Source organism: Pan troglodytes, chromosome 2 (genome assembly GCF_028858775.2).
Source record: "Pan troglodytes isolate AG18354 chromosome 2, NHGRI_mPanTro3-v2.0_pri, whole genome shotgun sequence".
Classification (NCBI taxonomy): domain Eukaryota; kingdom Metazoa; phylum Chordata; class Mammalia; order Primates; family Hominidae; genus Pan; species Pan troglodytes.
The window spans coordinates 158796204-158816097 of NC_086015.1; the positions used below are offsets into that span (position 1 = coordinate 158796204).

Sequence of the window (19894 nt, forward strand, 5' to 3'; positions counted from 1 at the left end):
CTCATCTCTTTCAAGGATTATGAGAGAGACTTCTATAAGTGACTTGCAGCTATGGAATGCTGTGAACTTGTCCTAGTTAACTGGATGAGGCTAGAAGCTTCTGGATTTGGTTGCTTCCCCATGGCCACTGTTCTTCCTTCTTCTTGCTACACAACCTTGATTTTGTTCAGGTACCCAAAAGCCATGTACTTTAATGATGAGTGGGAACTGGATGGGGGCGGGGGTGTAAATCTTGGTTTGATACAACTGTCCTCAAAGTATAGTCCTGGAGGTCCCCATAAACATGAGGTTCCCCCCTTTTCCAACTACATGTCTGTGTGAGGCCAGATTTTCTTCGTGTACTTCAATCAAAACAACGTATCGCAACAGACTGAATGCAGAAGCAGATAAGAGAACCCATGTGTTCTATTGCCAGACATTAAAGAGATTTGTAAAACGGTGAAGCAATACTGTTTTTCTAACATGTTTTGCTTTGAAAAAATACTTGTTATAAAAATATTAACATGCAACAGAGTTTATTATTATAAATAAACACATTTTTATGTCTCACATTTAATCTCTAATATGACAAGTATCAATAAATAGGTCCCACATAAACAAAAGCTCTTTAGAATCTTCAGGGTTTTTTTGTTAGTTTTTTGTTTTTGAGACAGGGTCTTGGTAGCTCACCGCTGCCTCCAACTCCTGGGCTTAGGCAATCTTCCCACCTCAGCCTCCTGAGTAGCCGGCACTACAGGCATGTGTCACCACACCTGGCTAAACTTTTTAGTTGTTTGTAAAGATGGGGTCTCACTATTTTGCCTAGACTGGTCTCAAACTCCTGGCCTCAAGTGATCCTTCCCCCTCAGCCTCCTAAAGTGCTGTGATTCCAGCCAGGAGCCATGCACCCAGCCTAAGTCTTCAGTTTTTAAGAGTGAAAAAAAGACAGAGATCAAAGTTTAATTATGTCAGTTAATTTCTCCTGCAAGAGATTGGTTTAGGAATGAGGCAGCAATAGTAATTTTGGGAAATGATGAGAAGTTGTCTTTTGGGGGATTTCTGGGAAGTTTTTCTTTTCTCTTTTAAAAAAAAAAAAAAGATTCGTGGCCAAGCCTGGTGGCTTAAGCCTGAAATCCCAGCACTTTGGGAGGCCGAGGTGAGCAGATCACGAGGTCAGGAGATCAAGACCATCCTGGCTAACAGGGTGAAATGCTGCTCTACTAAAAATACAAAAAAAAAAAAAAAAATTAGCGGGGCATGGTGGCAGGCACCTGTAATCCCAGCTACTCAGGAGGCTGAGGCAGGAGAATTGCTTGAACCCAGGAGGCAGAGGTTGCAGTGAGCCGAGATTGTGCCACTGCACTCCAGCCTGGACGACAGAGCAAGACTCCATCTCCAAAAAAAAAAAAAAAATTGTGAGAAGAAACTCTACTACCTCTATTTAGGGCTGTGTTTAGAGATACTGCCTAAAGCTGCAGCAGTTCTCTCTGACCAAAGGGCAGTCGGCTGCAAGACGAAGCCAACACGGTGAGAATGGCAGGACCTGGGTCTCTGATGACTTCACTGAACCAGTGAATAGCTGACCCTGGAACTGCCCCATCTCAGGTCTCTTGTTTATGAGAAAATGAATATTCTTTATTGTTTAAGGCACTGTTAGTACGGTTTCTGATACTTGTACCAGAAAACATTCAGTATTTTTGGTTGGTTGTTTTTTACCAAATGTTAAAGAGTTAGAAATCAAACCAACAGATTTAAGCACAGAAAGTTAAATCCTGTTTGTGTTTTGTTCATTTCTAAATCCCAGTTGCCTTTATCTGCATGCTGTGAATATTGATGAAAACATCATGGCTCATCAACTCAGACTTTTCACACTGTCAAGATCCTTTCATAAGCTGAATTATTTCCATTCTTTTCCAGCAATACTCTGGGTGAAGGATTATAGCTAGAGCATCACAAATATATCACCAGCCCCTGGGAAAAAAATTAGGGCACACATTCTAATGATGGCAAGGGAGTAGCACTACTCCCTACCAGGACAGAGACACCTGTATTTTAAGGCCATTCAAAAGGTGAAGAAGGGAATCAAAGGAGTCAACTAGCCTTATACCCTCACTTTACAGATAAGGAAACTGAGGCCAGAAAGGCCTTGCTATATGCCCAGTCAATCCCAGCAAGAAGGATGCCTGCAGACCAACTCCATTAATCATTTATCTTGTCAGCACTGCAGGACCACAAGCATGGGTTTAATCAAGAATGAGACTTAGATTCCAGTTTCTCAAGCAATTAAGAGAGGGTAAATATTAGTAAGTAAAAAATAACTTCCCCTTTGGTATCAATCAGTTCAATTTCCAAACTGTAAGTTAGAAAGAGAAAAAGCAGGAAGGAGCTCAGTGCCCAGTATCTAATCGCAACTCACAAAGTATTTGTCAAACTAAACTGACTTTATAACAAAGTAGGATTTTCTCTAATCCAAATCAGTGTTTTCCCAGTTACAGTTAATGAATACGCCTATGATTTAAAAGAGGCAATGATACTTAATGGGCACTTTCCCTCTCTTAGGAAACTTGAGGCTGTATTTGGAGACCTCTGATTGTGGAGCTAGATTCGGTCTCTTCAAAGAATTTTGCTCCTGAGTTCATACAAGCTTAAGTGTCCATACATTTCATGCATTCATTTATTTGGAGTGAGAGTCAGGAGGGGAGAAGATGGTGTGAGGGGTAAAGAAAGAGAAAGGAAAATTATGGGAAAAATTAAAACATAGTCTAATCCTTACTTCACAAATGCACACACGCATACACAGAGAGCAAGAGAGAGCTGAAAATAAAGTTCTAGAAAGGATATTGGTCATGGGTCCTCTGCCTTTTGGCAAGGGAGTCTTCATCACCGATGCCAGCCATCAGGTACTTGAGGCCTGTGATCCAGGTGCGGGCCTCCTCGGGGTTGGAGGTGATGAGGTCCAGGGACTCCATGTGGTTGCCATGGTAGATGGTGAAGCAGCAGCTGGGGTCGAAGTTCCCCTCAGCTTGTCTGTGGAATATTTCAGACTGCCGGCCCTCAGTCACTTTGTAAATGGAATCAATAAGTACTGTGAGGAAAATGAGATACACACAGTTATACAGCAGGCAAAGATACTTCTTTACATGCACTAAGAAACAAGAAAAGCAAAATCATTTTAAATATAAAAAATAAGTATGAGGCTGGGTGCTCACACTTGTAATCCTAGCAGTTTGGGAGATCAAGGTGGACAGATTGCCTGAGCTCAGGAGTTCGAGACCAGCCTGGGCAACATGGTGAAACCCCGTCTCTGCTAAAATACAAAAAAAATTGGCCGGGCACGGTGGCGGGTGCCTGTAGTCCTAGCTACTCAGGAGGCTGAGGCAGGAGAATTGCTCGAACCTGGGAGGCGGAGGTTGCAGTGAGCCAAGATCGTGCCACTGCACTACAGCCTGGGTGACAGAGCAAGATTCCATCTCCAAAAAAAATAAATAAGTAAGTATGAAAAAATTCATTGCCTGCAAGTTGTGGTTTCAGGTTAAATGTGAAACCCAGGCCCTGTTTTTTCCCACTAGAAACCTTCTCTACATAACACTTGTGCTGCCTGAGCTGTCTTGACAACATTCTCCTAAGGCAATAATTCAGGACGTGTTGAAATTTGTAGTAAAAAAAAAAAATAGATATGTCAATTGAAGCAAAAAGACTGGTAGAAAAGGTGGCAATGACTATGTCAAATTTGTAGTTTACATATTTGTAGAAAATATGCAAAGACCTAGAGTGTACTTTGGTGTTTTGCAACATGCATAAGAAGATAGTTAGAAAACTGAAAGGAAAAAGAATTTCTGACAATCAAATAGCTGAGCTACATGGAACTGGCATTCCTAGAGAAAATGCCATAGGGCTAAGATGGTGAAGGCAGAGCAGAGCTTGGAGAAGTGGAGAGGAACAAGATGACACCTGAGGAGAGGCAGAAACAGATATAGAAAGATAAGGCCCATTCCAGGGATGCTGAGCAGGCCGCTTATGGTGGACTGGAAAGCTCAACAGGGAGAATAATGGGAGATAAAACTGGAAAGGTAGACAATGGCTAGATTGTGGAGTGGCTGGAATCACAGAGATCAGCATTATTTAGTTAGCAGAGCAAATATGAAGGTTTGGATCACTGAAGCACAGGGCAAGAAGGATAATTTCAGACTAATAAATTGTTTTTGGTCTGTGTGCTTGTTTATTTTTCAGTAGGAATCAGAAGTTTGTATAACCTATTGATTATTTATATACACCATCTACCCCTCACTTCTGCCTTAATGGCAGAGTCCCAATTTTCTTCTGGTATCAACTCATTTCCCACATGACTCACAGGGAAATGAGCCTATGCTCAGCCCAAGGTTCTGCCACCTTTGTACTCTGGGACTTGCATCAGTGGCCCCAGGTTCTCAGGCCTTCAACCTTGGACTTGGAATTATACCATCATCTCCCCTGCTTCTCAGGCCTTTGGACTCAAACTGAGCTACACCACCAGCTTCCCTGGTTCTCCAGCTTGCAGATGGCCTATCATGTGACTTCTTGGCCTTCATAACCACATGAGCCAATTCTACTAAGTCCTCCCTCATACATCTATGTATCTATCTATCTATCTATCTATCTATCCTATTGATTGTGTTTCTCTAGGGAAAGCTGACTAACATAGTGTGGGGGAAAGAAGGTCTAAGTAGGAGTCACATCAAAACGACTTTACTTGATAAATTTAAATGGTGTTGTTAATTCATTAATCACTTAATAGTGTTCAGAATATGACAATACATTTTAAAGCCCATTAGCTTTATAATGTCCCTCACCTTTTATAGGAATGTAAAACATCTCAGGCTGTAAAACCATATATTCCAACTAAATATATATATATATATTATATATATATATATCATGTCTCCAACACAGGGGAAGTATTAGCATTTACAGCATTCATGGACAAGAAAACTTTTATGGATTTAAATTCCCCAAAGATGGTCATTATTCTGCCTCTCAATATCCAAAATCAACTATCTCCAAACTTACAAAAGTATAAAACTTCCACAGATCTGAAGCTTCAAGAGCCCACTCAGTATAACCCGTGTGTTACTATGTCCAGCCAAGCAAAGAATTCAAAGATTTGTTTTACTTTTCGCCTTCTCGCTCTTCCTAGAGGGTCGCCATCGGAGGCGTGTCCGGTGCTCATCCAGGTAAAAGAGGCGGACAAGCCCTTTGGTTCCACGTTTCAGCTTGATCATCTGTGTCCCGGACTGCATCACACTCATGCATCTTTCAACTGCAAAAGAAATTAGAGTGTATCCAGCTATCACACAATGCACAGGCATACTGGTGTCCAGGTTTTAGAGTCAAATAAAACCTCTGATTCACCTGCAAAGACTCCAAGGACCAGAACAAATTTGGTAGAGGTAATCTGAAAAGTGAGTTGTTAAGGAATTGATTCAACAGGCTTAAGTCAGTAAAAAGCCTTACTAACAGAAAAAAAAAAAAAAATCTACTTCCAGGTAAATAACGCAATACTTCATAGGGCTATCTTCTGTTCTGTTTTTTGGTATGAGACTTAAGACCATTTGATACTTGGATTTATGTTCTTAAAGTAAGTTCTCAGACATGATAAGTCTTGCGAGTTTTTATAGAACCAATTATAAAAGTATCTTATAATAATTCTTTAAATGCAATAAACAGAAACAAGATTGGCAAAATGCTGACGGTTGTTGAAATGGGATAATGATTACATACGAATTCATGTTACATATTTGTGATGTTTGAAAATAGCTAAATAAATTTTTGTAAATGTAATCAGAAAAAAATCAAGTTTTCACAGTTGAACATAAAACACTTGCTGATGCATTAAACTGCAAAGATAACCCTTCTAGAAGAATAACTTGTTGAATGAATCCAGGTAATATCCAAATCACTTATAGTCCAAGTTAAAGCTATCATTTAAATCCACTCTGCTTTGAGACAAATCTTGCTGGATATAGGAATCTGTTATTTTTGCCTGTTTCCCCTTGTTTGGTAATGGTGCCCCAACTTTTCCTTTAGAAACATTCCTCTACCATTTTGTGTGCCTTTGATGGCCTGCCAATCACCCCAGTGAAAGAGTAGACACACCTGACTTAAGCTTGGAGCAAATCTGACTCCCTCCCAAGAACATAAATCCTGAGCAGATCATTGCTTGAAAACAGAACTGAACCATTCAACAACTGAGATACTCCTAGTTGGCTACTCTAAGATGTGACAGTTGTCACAATTCTTATTCTTCCTAAGACTGACAAATGATCCCATTTTCCCCTTGATTCTGCAAGTTATCCAGTACCCTTCCAAATATTTTTTTATTATATCAACAAGAAATAGCTTTTATTTCACAGATTACCAACTAATATACAGACTTATGTATAAACCATTAGAGCACTCAAAATACCTAGTTCTGAGTACCTACCTTATCAAGCAGTATGCTGTTAGAAACAACAGATAAAAGAAACACAATAAACAAACCTCAGCAACATTAGACTTCTGCTTTTTTGGCTAAATATTTTATCTTTACTAGGAAAGATAATCTCATCCAACACCTTAACATTGTATGCATAGGGTGCCTATTAAAGGTCACTTCAACATAACAAATCTTCACAATTTACTCCATGAAGTCTTTCCTTCCCTCAAAGAAATCAAGGAGGAACTGCAAAAAAATAAGTATAGTTTCAGGATTCAATACTACAAAGAAGATGAAGTATAGGTTGCGTTTACTCATTTTATCTGACATATCAAATTCCCAAATAATAAAATGTTACTTAAGAAGGCCGGGCGCGGTGGCTCATGACTGTAATCCCAGCACTTTGGGAGGCCGAGGCGGGTGGATCACCTGAGGTCAGGAGCTCGAGACCAGCCTGGCCAACATGGTGAAACCCCATCTCTACTAAAAATACAAAAATTAGCCAGGCGTGGTGGCAGGCACCTGTAATCTCAGGTATTTGGGAGGTTAAGGCAGGAGAATTGCTTGAACCCGGGAGAAGGAGGTTGCAGTGAGGTGAGATCATGCCATTGCACTCCAGCCTGGGTGACAGGAGCAAAACTTTGCCTCAAAAAAACAAAAATTACTTAAAATAAACACACAAACTTGAAATGCTCACTTTAAAGCACAGAACAAAAGTTGAGATTGAGTTTGACATAAGTTAATATATTCGGCCACCACTGAGTATCACTCTTTTAGGCAATGAAAGCTACATAGTTGAATTCTTGACAGCCACCTTAACCATCTCACACGAGGAAATAAAGGTTCAAGACAAAACCACCAAATCAAACCAACCAAGCCAAAATTCCCAGAAAAGCCTATTAGAACTTCACTGACCACTGACAATAGATCACATCAATAAACAGATGTTTATAGACAAACTCCCTGTTCCAGGCACAAGACTATTTCATAAGGTGAAGCAAATAACAAGGAGACTTTGTCTTTGACCTTAAAGAGTGTAAATTTTAAGAGAACAAAACATCTATGCAGGATACTTATTAATGGCAATTCAGAGCTGTGGTGAAGAATACAGTCTGTTTCCAGCTTGGGGTAGAATTCCAGATCTGCCACTTACTAACTGTATGACTACATACAGCTAGTAACTCATTACCTTATCTATAAAATGGGAATAATTATCTACTTCCTGAATTGAAGTAAGGATTGAATGAGTTAATTCATGTAAAGTACTGAAAACAGTAGCTGGCACATCCTAAACACCAAAAATGGTAGCTATTTGTAACAGACTGAATGTGTATTGTCCCCAAAGCCCTAACCCTCAGTGTGATAGTATTTGGAGATGGGTCTTTTGAGTGGTAATTAGAAACAGATGAGGTCATGCAAGTGGGGACCCATGATCTCTCTCTCTCTCTCTCTTTCCTTCTCTTTCTCTCTCCAACCTCCCCCCTCCCCATATGAAGATACAGCAAGAAGGTAGCCATCTACCTTTCTCAAGCCAGGAAAAGAGTCCTCACCAGGAAGTGAATCTGTTGGGACTCTGATCTTAGACTTTTCAGCATCCAGCATTGTGAGTAATAAATGTCTGTTGTTTAAGCTACCCAGTCTATAGTATTTTGTTACAGTAATTCAAGCTAAGACACTGCTATAGTTTTATTGTTATTGAAATAGTTAAAAATAAATGCCCAGTCAGAAGTAAATACAGAAATACTATGGGAGGCCAAAGACAAAGAGAATAGAGTAGGCTGGAATGGGGAGAAATGTAGTAATAAGACACCATCAATGAAGACTTGGGTATAGGAAAGGGTATGAGTTAAGAATGATCAGAAGAAAAGAGAAAAGATGAGCCTCTATCTTTGGAAGAGCGACTCAAAAGGGAATTGACAGAATGTATGATTCCATGAGCTAGATAAAACTAGGTTGTGGGGGGACTGGGGATGCTGGTTAAGACTTTGATCCACCAGCAATGAAAGGCTCACTAGATATATCTGTTCAAAGGATTGGCTGGCTAAAAAATATAATTTAGGAAGATGTTTCCTTGGGAAGAGAGAATAAAACAAATTGTTTAAGCCAGAGTGGAAAACTGAGTTAACTATATTATCAGAGATCTAACAGCAAGGACTGCCTATGTATCTGACACAGGAAAACAAATTGTTTAAGCCAGAGTGGAAAACTGAGTTAACTATATTATCAGATATCTAACAGCAAGGACTGCCTATGTATCTGACACAGGGTCCTCTGTTTTGTTCACAATCCCTTGCTTTCCTTTCTCAGCTCCTTTTCCTTTCCCTGAAATGGAACTGCCATGGCTATAACAGCTCAACATTTTAACAGGAACGGTATATCTGCACATTGTTTTAGCATAAAATCATATAAATCATATAATATGATTTCTATGAGACCCTGAGTCTGAAACAATAGGCTTCTTAAATTGTTTATGTAGCTGCTTTATGCTTTCTACCTGATTGCTCCCTATCACACAGAAAAGCCATTTGGATAGAGGTAAATTGAAAAATCAAGTCCACTGAAATCTTGAGAGTCATCTAACTTACTTTTCCCTTTCCCAAACAAGATAGTTGACAATGCCTTGTAATTACAAAGCTAACCAGAGATAACTGGTTAGCACCCTCAATAACTCTTTGCAACTCATTCCAGTGGGCAAAAGTCACCAACAATACATACAAAATATTCTTCCAGTCTCATCTAGATCATTTACGTGTCAGCACAAGCCACTTTCTTCCTATTCTGCCTCCAACAGAAATGATTAACAGCAGTTACCACCCCTAAAAATCATTGTCCACCCATGCTCTATTGGTAGATTCCATAAAAGAGAATAAGAATGGCTTTGCCACAAGTAAACAAGGGAAGAGTTCTAGTGGCTTAGAATGATTTAACTTCATCACATACATTTCCAGTATTGAAGGTTCTCTGAGAAAAGTCTGCAAATGCAGGTTACAAATTCTGGCAGCTGCCAATATGTTCACCATCCCTTTAATTCTACATTCTCCTTTATGGTACGCTTAAGATAGCTAAAAAAAAAAAAAAAAAAAAAACAAGTTTATTTGGATACAATGCAGCAACATCTACCAGCCCATCACATAGCACAAATATTGTTTGTATCTGTTATGCTCTAGACCTTCACACTTGTATAAAAATGTGTTGCACTGGTTGAAATTGTGATATTTAAGCCATTTGGCACTCTGCTTTTTTCATTTGTATTATAACAGCTTTCCATGTTTCTACAGAGTCTTAATAATTATCATTTTAATGGCTGCCTGACAGAGTAGCATAAATATTTAAAGAGCAGAACAGATGAGTCGAAGACTATATTCCTAACTTTATTACATAGCTAGAGTTTTAAAACTCTTAATAGAGTCCCATCGATAAAAGAAAAGGCATAATAATGTGGTCTACAAGGTCTTTTTTTTTAGACGGAGTCTCGCTCTGTAGCCCAGGCTGGAGTGCAGTGGCGTGATCTCGGCTCACTGCAAGCTCCGCCTCCCGGGTTCACGCCAATCTCCTGCCTCAGCCTCCCGAGTAGCTGGGACTACAGGCACACGCCACCACGCCCGGCCAATTTTTTTTGTATTTTTTAGTAGAGACAGGGTTTCACCGTGTTAGCCAGTATGGTCTCGATCTCCTGACCTCGTGATCCACCCGCCTTGGCCTCCCAAAGTGCTGGGATTACAGGCGTGAGCCACCGCACCCGGCCTACAGGGTATTAAAGAATTCAATTTTTTAAAATAATTAAAATCAATCCTTTCTGCCACAAGCAGTTTAATATAAGTAAATTTCCTTAGGGGCTATAAGGTCACTAAATCCCTCAAGCAGAAAATGCTGTAAAAAATACATACTTTGGATTTGAAGTAACATATTAATATCATTTATGTTATATATGTGTATATCGCTTGGCAATATACATATATAATACATATATACATATATATGATTAGTATATGTCATTTGGATATATATACACATATATGATTACTATATATCATTTGGAGGAAGGTTCCCAAGATTTCAACCAAGTATGTATGACATCTAAGAAGGTTTAATTCTTCCAATTATGTTTGAATCAGAAATAATCACATTCTGTTAGGAATGTCATACATGCCACCTGATGCTGATTTTTTTTTACAGTTTTACTGAGGTGTCATTGATATGCAATAAAATTCAACTGTTTTAAATGTACAGTTCACTGACTTCAGTTTATTTACAGAGTTGTGTGACAGTCTAATCATACAACATTTCCATTATCCCTCATGCCCATTTGCAGTCACTCCCCATTTTTACCACAGTCCTGGACAACCACTGACCTACTTTCTATCTCAATAAATGGGCCCTTCCTGGATAGTTCATGTAAATAAAATCATATAATATGCAGTCTTTTGTGCTTGGCCTTTCACTAAGCATAATGTTTTTGAGTTTTCTATGATGACTGTGTTGTTTCTTATCTTTTCCTTCCTCCAGCCCCGCCACATCATGCTAAACTCTTCCACTGGCACTTCGGGTAAAAATTACCCTGAATAGGAGACAGGTTGAGTAAAATAAACAATGGAGTACTATGTAAGTGTAAAAGATAATGAGGAAGATCTCTATGAACTGATATGGAGTAACTTCCAGGAGGTTTCAATAAGACAAAGTATGAATAGGTAAAGATAGTATGATATCTTTTGTGTAAGAAAAGAATGGGAAATGTTTTAAATATACAAATACCTGCTTATCATTACAAAAACGAACCCAAGAAGGATAAATCAGATAACAATGGCCCCGTTACCTATAAGAATGACAGAAAATCGAGTAGAAAGGATAAGAAAGGGAATGACACCACTCTTAGTATCCCACATACTTAAATCAGTAAGAGTAGGAAGGGGAACAAAACAGAAAGTAACATAGTCCTGCACCTCTTAAGGGTGAGGATACATTCTGAGAAATGTGTCATTAGGGGAGTTTGTCATTGTGTGAACATCATAGAGTGTATTTACACAGACCTAGATTGCATAGCCTATTGCACATCTAGGCTGTATGGTATAACCTACTGCTCCTAGGCTACAAACCTGTACAACATGCTACTGTACTGAATACTATAGGCAATTGTAACATAATGGTAAATATTTGTGTATCTAAACACAGAAAAGGTACAATAAAAATATGGTATTATAATCTCACAGGAACCACTGTCATATATGTGGTCCATTATTTACTGAAATGTCAGTATGTGGCACATGACTATAAATATATAAACAGAAAGTAATCTACACACACACACATATATACATATTTGTGCATGTATATTTGCATGTTTGTGTATATGTGTATCTTTTTATATACCTGCATATATTTCCTTGTTCTAGCCTTTGAAAGGACCAACAGGCAAAATCACTTCTAGCAGTAATATGCACACTTGGTGCTCTGATCACTCTTTGCTACAAAAGACACCTTGAGACGGATTTTCACATACAGAATCATGACCATACGCCGAGATTAGGGTCATACAAGAATATCACTTGCACTCTTTTGTGAACACATCTATTCTGGGACACTGATCATTGAACTGTGAATTAGCAGGCACAAAAACAACAACAACAACAAAAAAAGTCCAGGTCCTTTGCAAGACAATCTTTTTAGTAAAAAGGTACATAAAAAATGTGAACTGATTTCCTGCCAGCTTCCACAGATTAGAGTAAATCTGAGTAATTGAAAGAGATTAGCTTCTGAAAACAATTTCATTTCTATGTGGAAAAAGTGCAAAATGATGCAGGTAATGTTTGTCAAAAAGTAAGGAAAGGGAGATTTCCTAAAACCATCAGGGCAGAAGTAAAGGGTATGTTTGTTTAATTCTCAGCACAAACCCAACACCTATTTTGGGACTTGGTACATAGCAGGTGCTGAGAGATCTAGTTTATGGCATGGCAGCTTGATAACAGCATCTGCCCACAGTTTTGTGGGCACAAAGAAGGGAGCAAACAGAGTTCTGGTCTGGGCTCTGTCACTGGCTGTGTGAACTTCAGAAGGTAACTGAATATCCTACTTTCCTCAACCTAAAAAGGCATTTTTCTCTATGTTCTGTGAGTTTATAAAACAGCTGATCTAGCTTTCATAAATGTTATTTTATCTTTCAATGAGAAAAAATTCCAGTTCTTCTGAAAGCTTTTTAGAATAATTTTAAAGAAGGAAACTGATTAACATCTGGGTGTCTTACTACAGACATGATTTTTTTTTAATGATCTCTATATAAAACATAACTGCTTGGCTGGGTGTGGTGGCTGACACCTGTAATCCCAGCACTTTAGAAGGCCAAGGTGAGAGGATCACTTGTGCCCACAAGTTCGAGACCAGCCAGGACCACATAGGGAGACCTGGTCTCTACAAAAAATTTAAAAAATTAACCAGGTCTCGTGGCACAAACCTAGAGTCCCAGCTACTCAGGAGGCTAAGACGAGAGGCTCTCTTGAGCCCAGGAGGTTGAGGCTGCGGTGAGCTGTGATTGCACCATTGCACCCCAGCCTGGGAGATAGAGCAAGACCCTGGACTCAATCAATCAATCAATAAAATATTAAGTGAAGCCATTATCTGTGAAGAGCAGTGTATATAAATAAATATATATAAATATAAACTAATTATTATAGTTTATTCATATAAAACTGCTCTTCACAGCAAATGGCTTCACTTAAAAAGCTATTCCTTGCCAGTAGTAAAGCCTTAAAGTCAAATAATACAAGCTTATGAATAAATGTGCTTACAAACAACCATGGAGTGATTCACTCTTATTAAGTCATGATTCTTCCCAGTAAAGAACAAACAATGTAGAGTTTGTTAATTTTTTTTCATTGCCTAAATCATTCCTGTGGAGAAGACAAGATTATTTAAAAGGCTTTTAAAAACTAATTGGTTAACAGTTTGAAAATTGTTTGCGAACGTTGCATGTACATAGTCAATATGTTTATAAACTTGATAAATACAAATGAGGAGAATTCGGTCAAAGAAAGGGTGAAAGAAATTCATCAGTAATTTGTTAAATGTCAGACCTTTTTCTATTTGTATTAAACCCTTCCACATAACACTTTCTTTTTTAATGATGTCTATTTTATGTGTAACAATTGTGTCTGTTCCATGTTTTCCATACTCATGGAAAACAAAAGGAAATACTAAAAATTCATAACAATATAGTGGCAAGTAGGGTCACCAGAGCCACTCAGAGAAAGGAGACCCTAAACTCTGGCCAGCGAAAGGTAAGAATTTCCTGCTAGCCGGGCTTCTGGCCATTCTCTGTGCAAACTGGTTAAGAGAATGATAAAAATCACTGTTTGCCTCCTCTGCAAGGTTTTAATTAATGAGAAAAAGGATTAGTGTGACAAGTCTTAGATTGTAGCGAATCTGGTGTACTTTGTGCTCTGAATTTGTCTCTCTTTGCCATTCTGTCATGGACGGCATTCCACTGGATAAAACGCAGGTCTAGGTCTCCCGCCATTCAAGCTGGCCCAGCAGACTGGTCAGTTATAAACTTTGCTTTGGGTCCCTGAAACAAAAACTGAATGAGGTTTTCCTCTTGTTTTATGTCCTGGGGAGCATGACCCTGTGACCCTGTAGAGGTACTCTCTCTTTGTCTCCACCACGTGAAGGGTGGGAATTTTCAGGTTCACATCGGTGGCTAGTCTGAAAGGAGTCAGCACACTCTTAGTCCAAATGTGTCAAGCCCTTGGGTGAGTTTTGTCTTAAAAGGTCTCATGCTACCTTAAGCCCATTTCTGAGAGTAAATTCTTGGGGATCATGGAAATGCCTACTCTACCCCCTTTCTAGAAATATTTCTTGCTTGTACGATTTTAAAAAATAAAAAAATAAAAATCTGAAAAATTACCATTTGACTTTAAAGAACTTTTGGATTGAGTTGCTATTAGAACTAAGTACACTATTAAAACAAAAATGACTTTAGCAATCTCTTATTCTCAATAATTTTTTAAAGGCTTAAATTAAAAGAAGGATGCATTATAATGTCATCGTTATATAATGTCATCATTAGCCTTAAAAATCATCTTAAGCAGTTAAAATCCTTTTCAAGCCCGAAAATGCCTGCTCTAGGCTCCTTCTGGGAAAAATAATGGCAATTGCCCCGTGCTACAGCTCGGTAGCGAAGGCTTTGCCCTTTGGCAGTGGCAGCCCGAGTTCAACTGCTGGCTTAGAGAATGAGTTCTTTCTGGTCTGTTGTTTGTGTGACCTTTGCCATTTATTGATTTTTTTTCTCTCCATAAACAACTTCTAACTTCCTGTGTTGAATTTTCCCTTCTCTGAGCTACCTTTGGGGTGATTCCAGATCTTGTAAAAACAACTCGCCCTCCCTTTGGAGATACCTCATGTATCTGTGGCTAAGTCATAACCTAAGTTAAGGCTTACTGGTTTCACTTGGGAAAATATCTTCGTGGGGGGAAAAAAAAAAAGAAGGCTTAAAAGCCAAGGGTGTCAGCTATTTGTCCCAGCTCTAGCTGGTAAAAAGAGATTTTAAAGAATTTTTTTTTAAGAAAAAAGAGCTCTAGAATTAAAAGTCAGCTTAATTAAAAACAGATATCAAAGCTATACATATATTCAAAAGGGCTTTATGCTTTTTTTTCTTCTTGAATCTTGTTTTTTGAGGAAAAAAGTTTTCTTCTCAGTCCATTGAATTGTTTCTCCATTTACTTCTTCTTGCTACCCTTGATGCCCACAAGTGAGGACCTAAGGTAATTTCTGACAGCCTGGGACTCCTTAGGAAAAACAGAGGAGGAGACCCCGTTTTAGGAAAAAACTCTGTTTTCCTCATGGAACCCCAAGAACTGTAAATGGACAGATCTGCTCAAAATCTAAGACTTCGCTCTGTTTTGCATTGCATCACTTGATCTTTTTTACTTTGGGAAACATCAAAAATAACTCTGCATTATGAGGAAACTTTCAGCCTTGGTGTGTAATAGCTAGGTAAGAAATATACTTTTAGAGATATAGTTTATACTTGGTATATAATTAGCTACGTAGGAAATATACTTTTACTATTGCTCTGTAGTAGTAACCATTCACTCTAAGTGGCAGTTGCTTATAGTGAATGGTTATTACCACAGGAAAATACTCCTTTCTTTGCACATTTAGATAAGAAAAGCATGCTCTTGGGCATGAAGAAGGTATTGAATGGGGGAATAGGCTGATAATAGAGTCAGCTGATTGCCATTGGGTTGCCCACCAGCCTTGGAAAAATGCCTTTGCAACAAGATACCCTGTGGAAGCACTGTAATGCCTCATCCCATTGAGTTCCCAACTTTTGGAGAACCTAGGATTCAATATATAAATGGGATCTTTAATCCCTGGTGATCTGTTTTACCTTCCAGTTGTGCCTGCTTATTATGCCCTGGAAACTGACTTCTTCCTCACCCTGTTCCTTAAAAGGCTTCACCCTAAAGCCAATAATACAATTTAAAAATTTACATCTTTAAAGAAATCTCCATGTGTAACAGTGTCTGCTTTTCCTGGCCAAAATGGTGTGAACTTTAAGTCACACCATTTTTTCTTGGTTTAAATAAAATGTAAATCCTCTATCTTGTTTGATCTAAGAGTTGCCCTCTTAAAAATGCAAATTTAGAGTTGCCCAGCTGACCACTGTTTAGGGCAGGAAGCAAGTAATCAAGAGATTGATGGTCTAAAATGCGAAAGAGAAACTTAAAAACTGGCAAATAAAAAATGTATTACTCTAACAGATCTACTTCTGTTTGTCTGTGTATTTATATGCGTTGCCTGTATGATATTTATATAAAAGAGCCCTAATAAATTGGCTTAAAGAAAAATAAGTACTTAAATAATATATTTTGTCAAAAAAATAAAAAAACATGAATGCATTTTAGTTTTTTTATTGTAGTAATCTTTGGTAAATAAATACAATGTTTATTTGTTTTTTTTCTTTTGAGACAGCTTGTCACCCAGGCTGGAGTGCACTGGTTTGATCACGGCTCACTGCAGCCCCAACCTCCCTGGGCTCAGGTGATCCTTCCACCTTAGCCTTCTGAGTGCTGGGAGTAGAGGTGCATGCCACCACACCTGGCTAATTTTTGTATTTTTTCATAAAAACAGGGTTTCACCATGTTGGCCAGGCTGGTCTCAAACTCCTGGGCTCAAGCGATCTGGGAGCCTCAGCCTCCCAGAGTTCTAGGATTACAGGCATAAGCCTCTGTTTTATTTAAAGATTATTAATAAAAAATATCTTCAAAATATAGGCATTTGGGAAGAAAAATGGCAGAGAGAAGTCAGGACTAAGATGCAGCTACCATTTGGATGGACAGGACAGAGTATGGAGACTCACACTGTGAAATTCTGCTCCAAGAACCACTGCAGGAATGTGCCAGGAAGAGAAAGAGTTCACAGATCCTGTGGAAGAAACAGCTCACTCTGCAAATTCCACGAGACAGCAAAAAAACTGAGTTCCCAAAGTATAAGAGGAGAAAACCTTCCTTTGAACTTGAAAACTTTCAGGTTCCCCTGGGGAACCTGAAAATCCAGATTATAGGAGAAGGAATTAACCTTACCTAGAGCTGAAATGGATTTAGGGAGCCAAGCGAAATATTAAAGTAGAAGAAGCAGCAGGAACAGCCCTGTAGGCACTCCCAGTCACCAGCTTCAGACTAGGGAAGCCATTCTTGACTTTATCTAACAGGGGTCCTTGGGGAAGGGATCCCACAGGACTAGGGAGGAGGTCACAAGGTGAAAGAAGCTTCTAGTTGAACTTTGTAATAATTTTGACTGAGCATGAACTTTCTTGAGCAGAATCTGGAGGGACAAACAGAAATTGCTGCAGGAGCCATGGCTGACAGTGTGAGCAGGCAGGGAGGGGTGAGGCCTGAAAGCTGTGCTTGCCTTCTCAACAAGGAGGCTTGAAGCCTGGGGCAAGGTCTGAGCCTGGTGCATAGACTGCCTGCATATAAACTGCATGAAGCTGCATGGGAGCTGAGTGAGGCCTGTCACTGCTAGTTTCCCCCCACTTCCCTAGAAACCAGCTCACTAGCTTCATGGAAGCTGTGTGAGGCCTGTCACTGCCAGCTTTCCCCCACTTCTCTGGAAATCTGTATGCACAGTGAGGCAGCCGTAATTACTCTTGGAACATAATTCCATCGGCCATCCCACACAGCAGCCTCAGCAACTCCCACCCAAGGAGAGTCTGAGCTCAGACCCGCCTGATCCTGCCCCCATCGGATGGTATTTCTGTGCCTGCCCAGGTAGCTGAACACAAAAGACATAAAGTCTTGGAAACTTTATGGCCCTGCCCATCGCCTGAGAAACCAGAATATTTATCCTGGCCAACTTAGAGCAAGCTTATATCCTCTTTCTACTACAGCAGCTCGTGCTCTCTTGAAAGTGCCACCTCCTGACTGGAGGTCAACCAACTCAAGCAATTACAGCAACTCAAGACAGAATAACCCTGCTCCCAGGAAAGGGAAAACAATAGCAAATTCCATCGCATGCAACATACTGGCTAACCAGAGGTCCTGAGTATGTCCACATGACAATTTCACTGCCACCAAAACCAGCATTCAAGAAAATCAGTGCACTAAACAAAACTACAAGCAACAAATCTCACAGAGTCTACTTCATTCCCTTGCCACCTCCACCAAAGCAGGGCTGGTATCCACAGCTAGGAGACATGAAGATGCCTGACATCACAGGACTCTTCGCAGACTTTCCCCAGCACCAGCCCAGAGCCTGATGCCCCACTGGGTGGCTAGACCCAGAAGAGCAATAAGAATCTCTGCAGTCCAACTCTCAGGAAGCCCCATCCCTAGAGGAAGCAGGAGAACACCACATCAAGCAATCGCCCCATGGGAAAAAAGAATCTGGACAGCAGCCCTTGAATTGCAGATCTTTCCAATGAAATAGTCTACCCAAAGGAGAAAGAACCAAAAAAGTAATTCTGGTACTATGACAAAAAAAGGTTCTATAGTACCCTCAAAAGATCACACTAGTTCCCAGCAATGGATCCAAACCAAGAACAAATCTGTGAATTGCCAGAAAAAAATAATTCATAAGGTAGGTCTATTATTAAGCTACTCAAGAAGATACCAGAGAAAGGTGAAAAACAAAGAAATTAAGAAAATAATAAAGGACATGAATGAAAAATTTGCCAGACAAATATATATAATAAAGTAAAAACAATCACAACTTCTGGAAATGAAAGACACTTAGAGAAATACAAAATACACCAGAAAGTTTCAACAATAGACTAGAACAAGTAGAAGAAAAAACTTCAGAGCTCAAAGACAAGGGTTTTAAATTAACACAATCTGACAAAGATAAGGAAAAAAGAATTTTAAAAAAGAACAAAGCTTCCAAGTAATTTGGAATTGTGTTAAATGACTAACCCTAAGAATAATTGGTATTCCTGAGCAAGAAGATAAATCTAAAAGTTTGAAAAACATATTTGAGGGAACAATCATGGAAAACTTCTCTGGCCTCACTAGAGAGCTAGACATCCAAACATAAGAAGCTCAAAGAACACCCAGGAAATTAACTGCAAAAAGACCATCACCACTGGGTGCGGTGGATCACAGCTGTAATCCCAGCACTTTAGGAGGCCAAGGCGGGCGGATCACCTGAGGTCAGGAGATCGAGACCATCCTGGCTAACATGGTGAAACCCCATTTCTAATAAAAATACAAAAAATTGGTCGGGCATGGTTGCACATGCCTATAATCCCAGCTACTCAGGAGACTGAGGCAGGAGAATCACTTGAACCTGGGAGGCAGAGGTTGCGGTGAGCCAAGATTGTGCCATTGCACTCCAGCCTGGGCAACAAGAGCAAAACTGCGTCTGGAAAAAAAAAAAAAAAAAAAACCATCACCTAGGCACATTGTCAACAGATTATCTAAAGCAAAGGTGAAGAAAAGAATCTTAAGAGCTGTGAGGAAAAACCATCAGGTAACCTGCAAAGGAAAACCTATCAGATTAACAGAAGATTTCTCAGCAGAAACCCTATAAGCTAGTAGAAACTAGGACCCTATCTTTGGCCTCCTCAAACAAGATAATTATCAGCCAAGAATATTGTAATCCAGCAAAACTAAGATCCATAAATGAAGGGGAAATAGTCTTTTTCAAACAAATGCTGACAGAATTCACCACTACCACACCAGCACTACAAGAACTGCTAAAAGGAGCTCTAAAACTTGAAACAAAACCTCAAAATACACCAAAACAGAAGCTCCTTAAAGCATAACTCTCACAGGGCCTACAAAAAAAACAACACAATTAAAAAAAAACACAAGGAATTCAGAAAACTAGCATGATGAATATAACAATACATCACTTTCAATACTAATGTTGAATATAAATGGCCTAAATGCTCCACTTGAAAGATACAGGATGGCAGAATGAATAAAAATCCACCAACCAAGTATCTGCTGGTTTTAAGAGACTTACTTAACACAT

General features: G+C 39.3%; 1 protein-coding gene across 14 annotated transcripts in view; it reads right to left on the bottom strand.

Annotated features, from left to right (window-relative positions):
* Positions 1–19894, bottom strand: part of PLCH1 (phospholipase C eta 1) — a 269548-nt gene that overhangs the window by 111214 nt on the left and 138440 nt on the right. For 12 of the 14 annotated variants that reach the window (XM_063807279.1, XM_063807289.1, XM_063807288.1 and 9 more), the window contains 2 exons: positions 5129–5275; positions 2819–3064 (listed from right to left, as the gene is read on the bottom strand). In XM_063807279.1, the coding sequence (XP_063663349.1) occupies positions 2819–3064; positions 5129–5275 (393 nt within the window). Of the gene's footprint in view, positions 1–2818; positions 3065–5025; positions 5100–5128; positions 5276–5367; positions 5484–19894 lie in introns of those variants that run through there. The other 2 variants (XM_063807284.1, XM_063807285.1) reach the window with 2 other exon arrangements.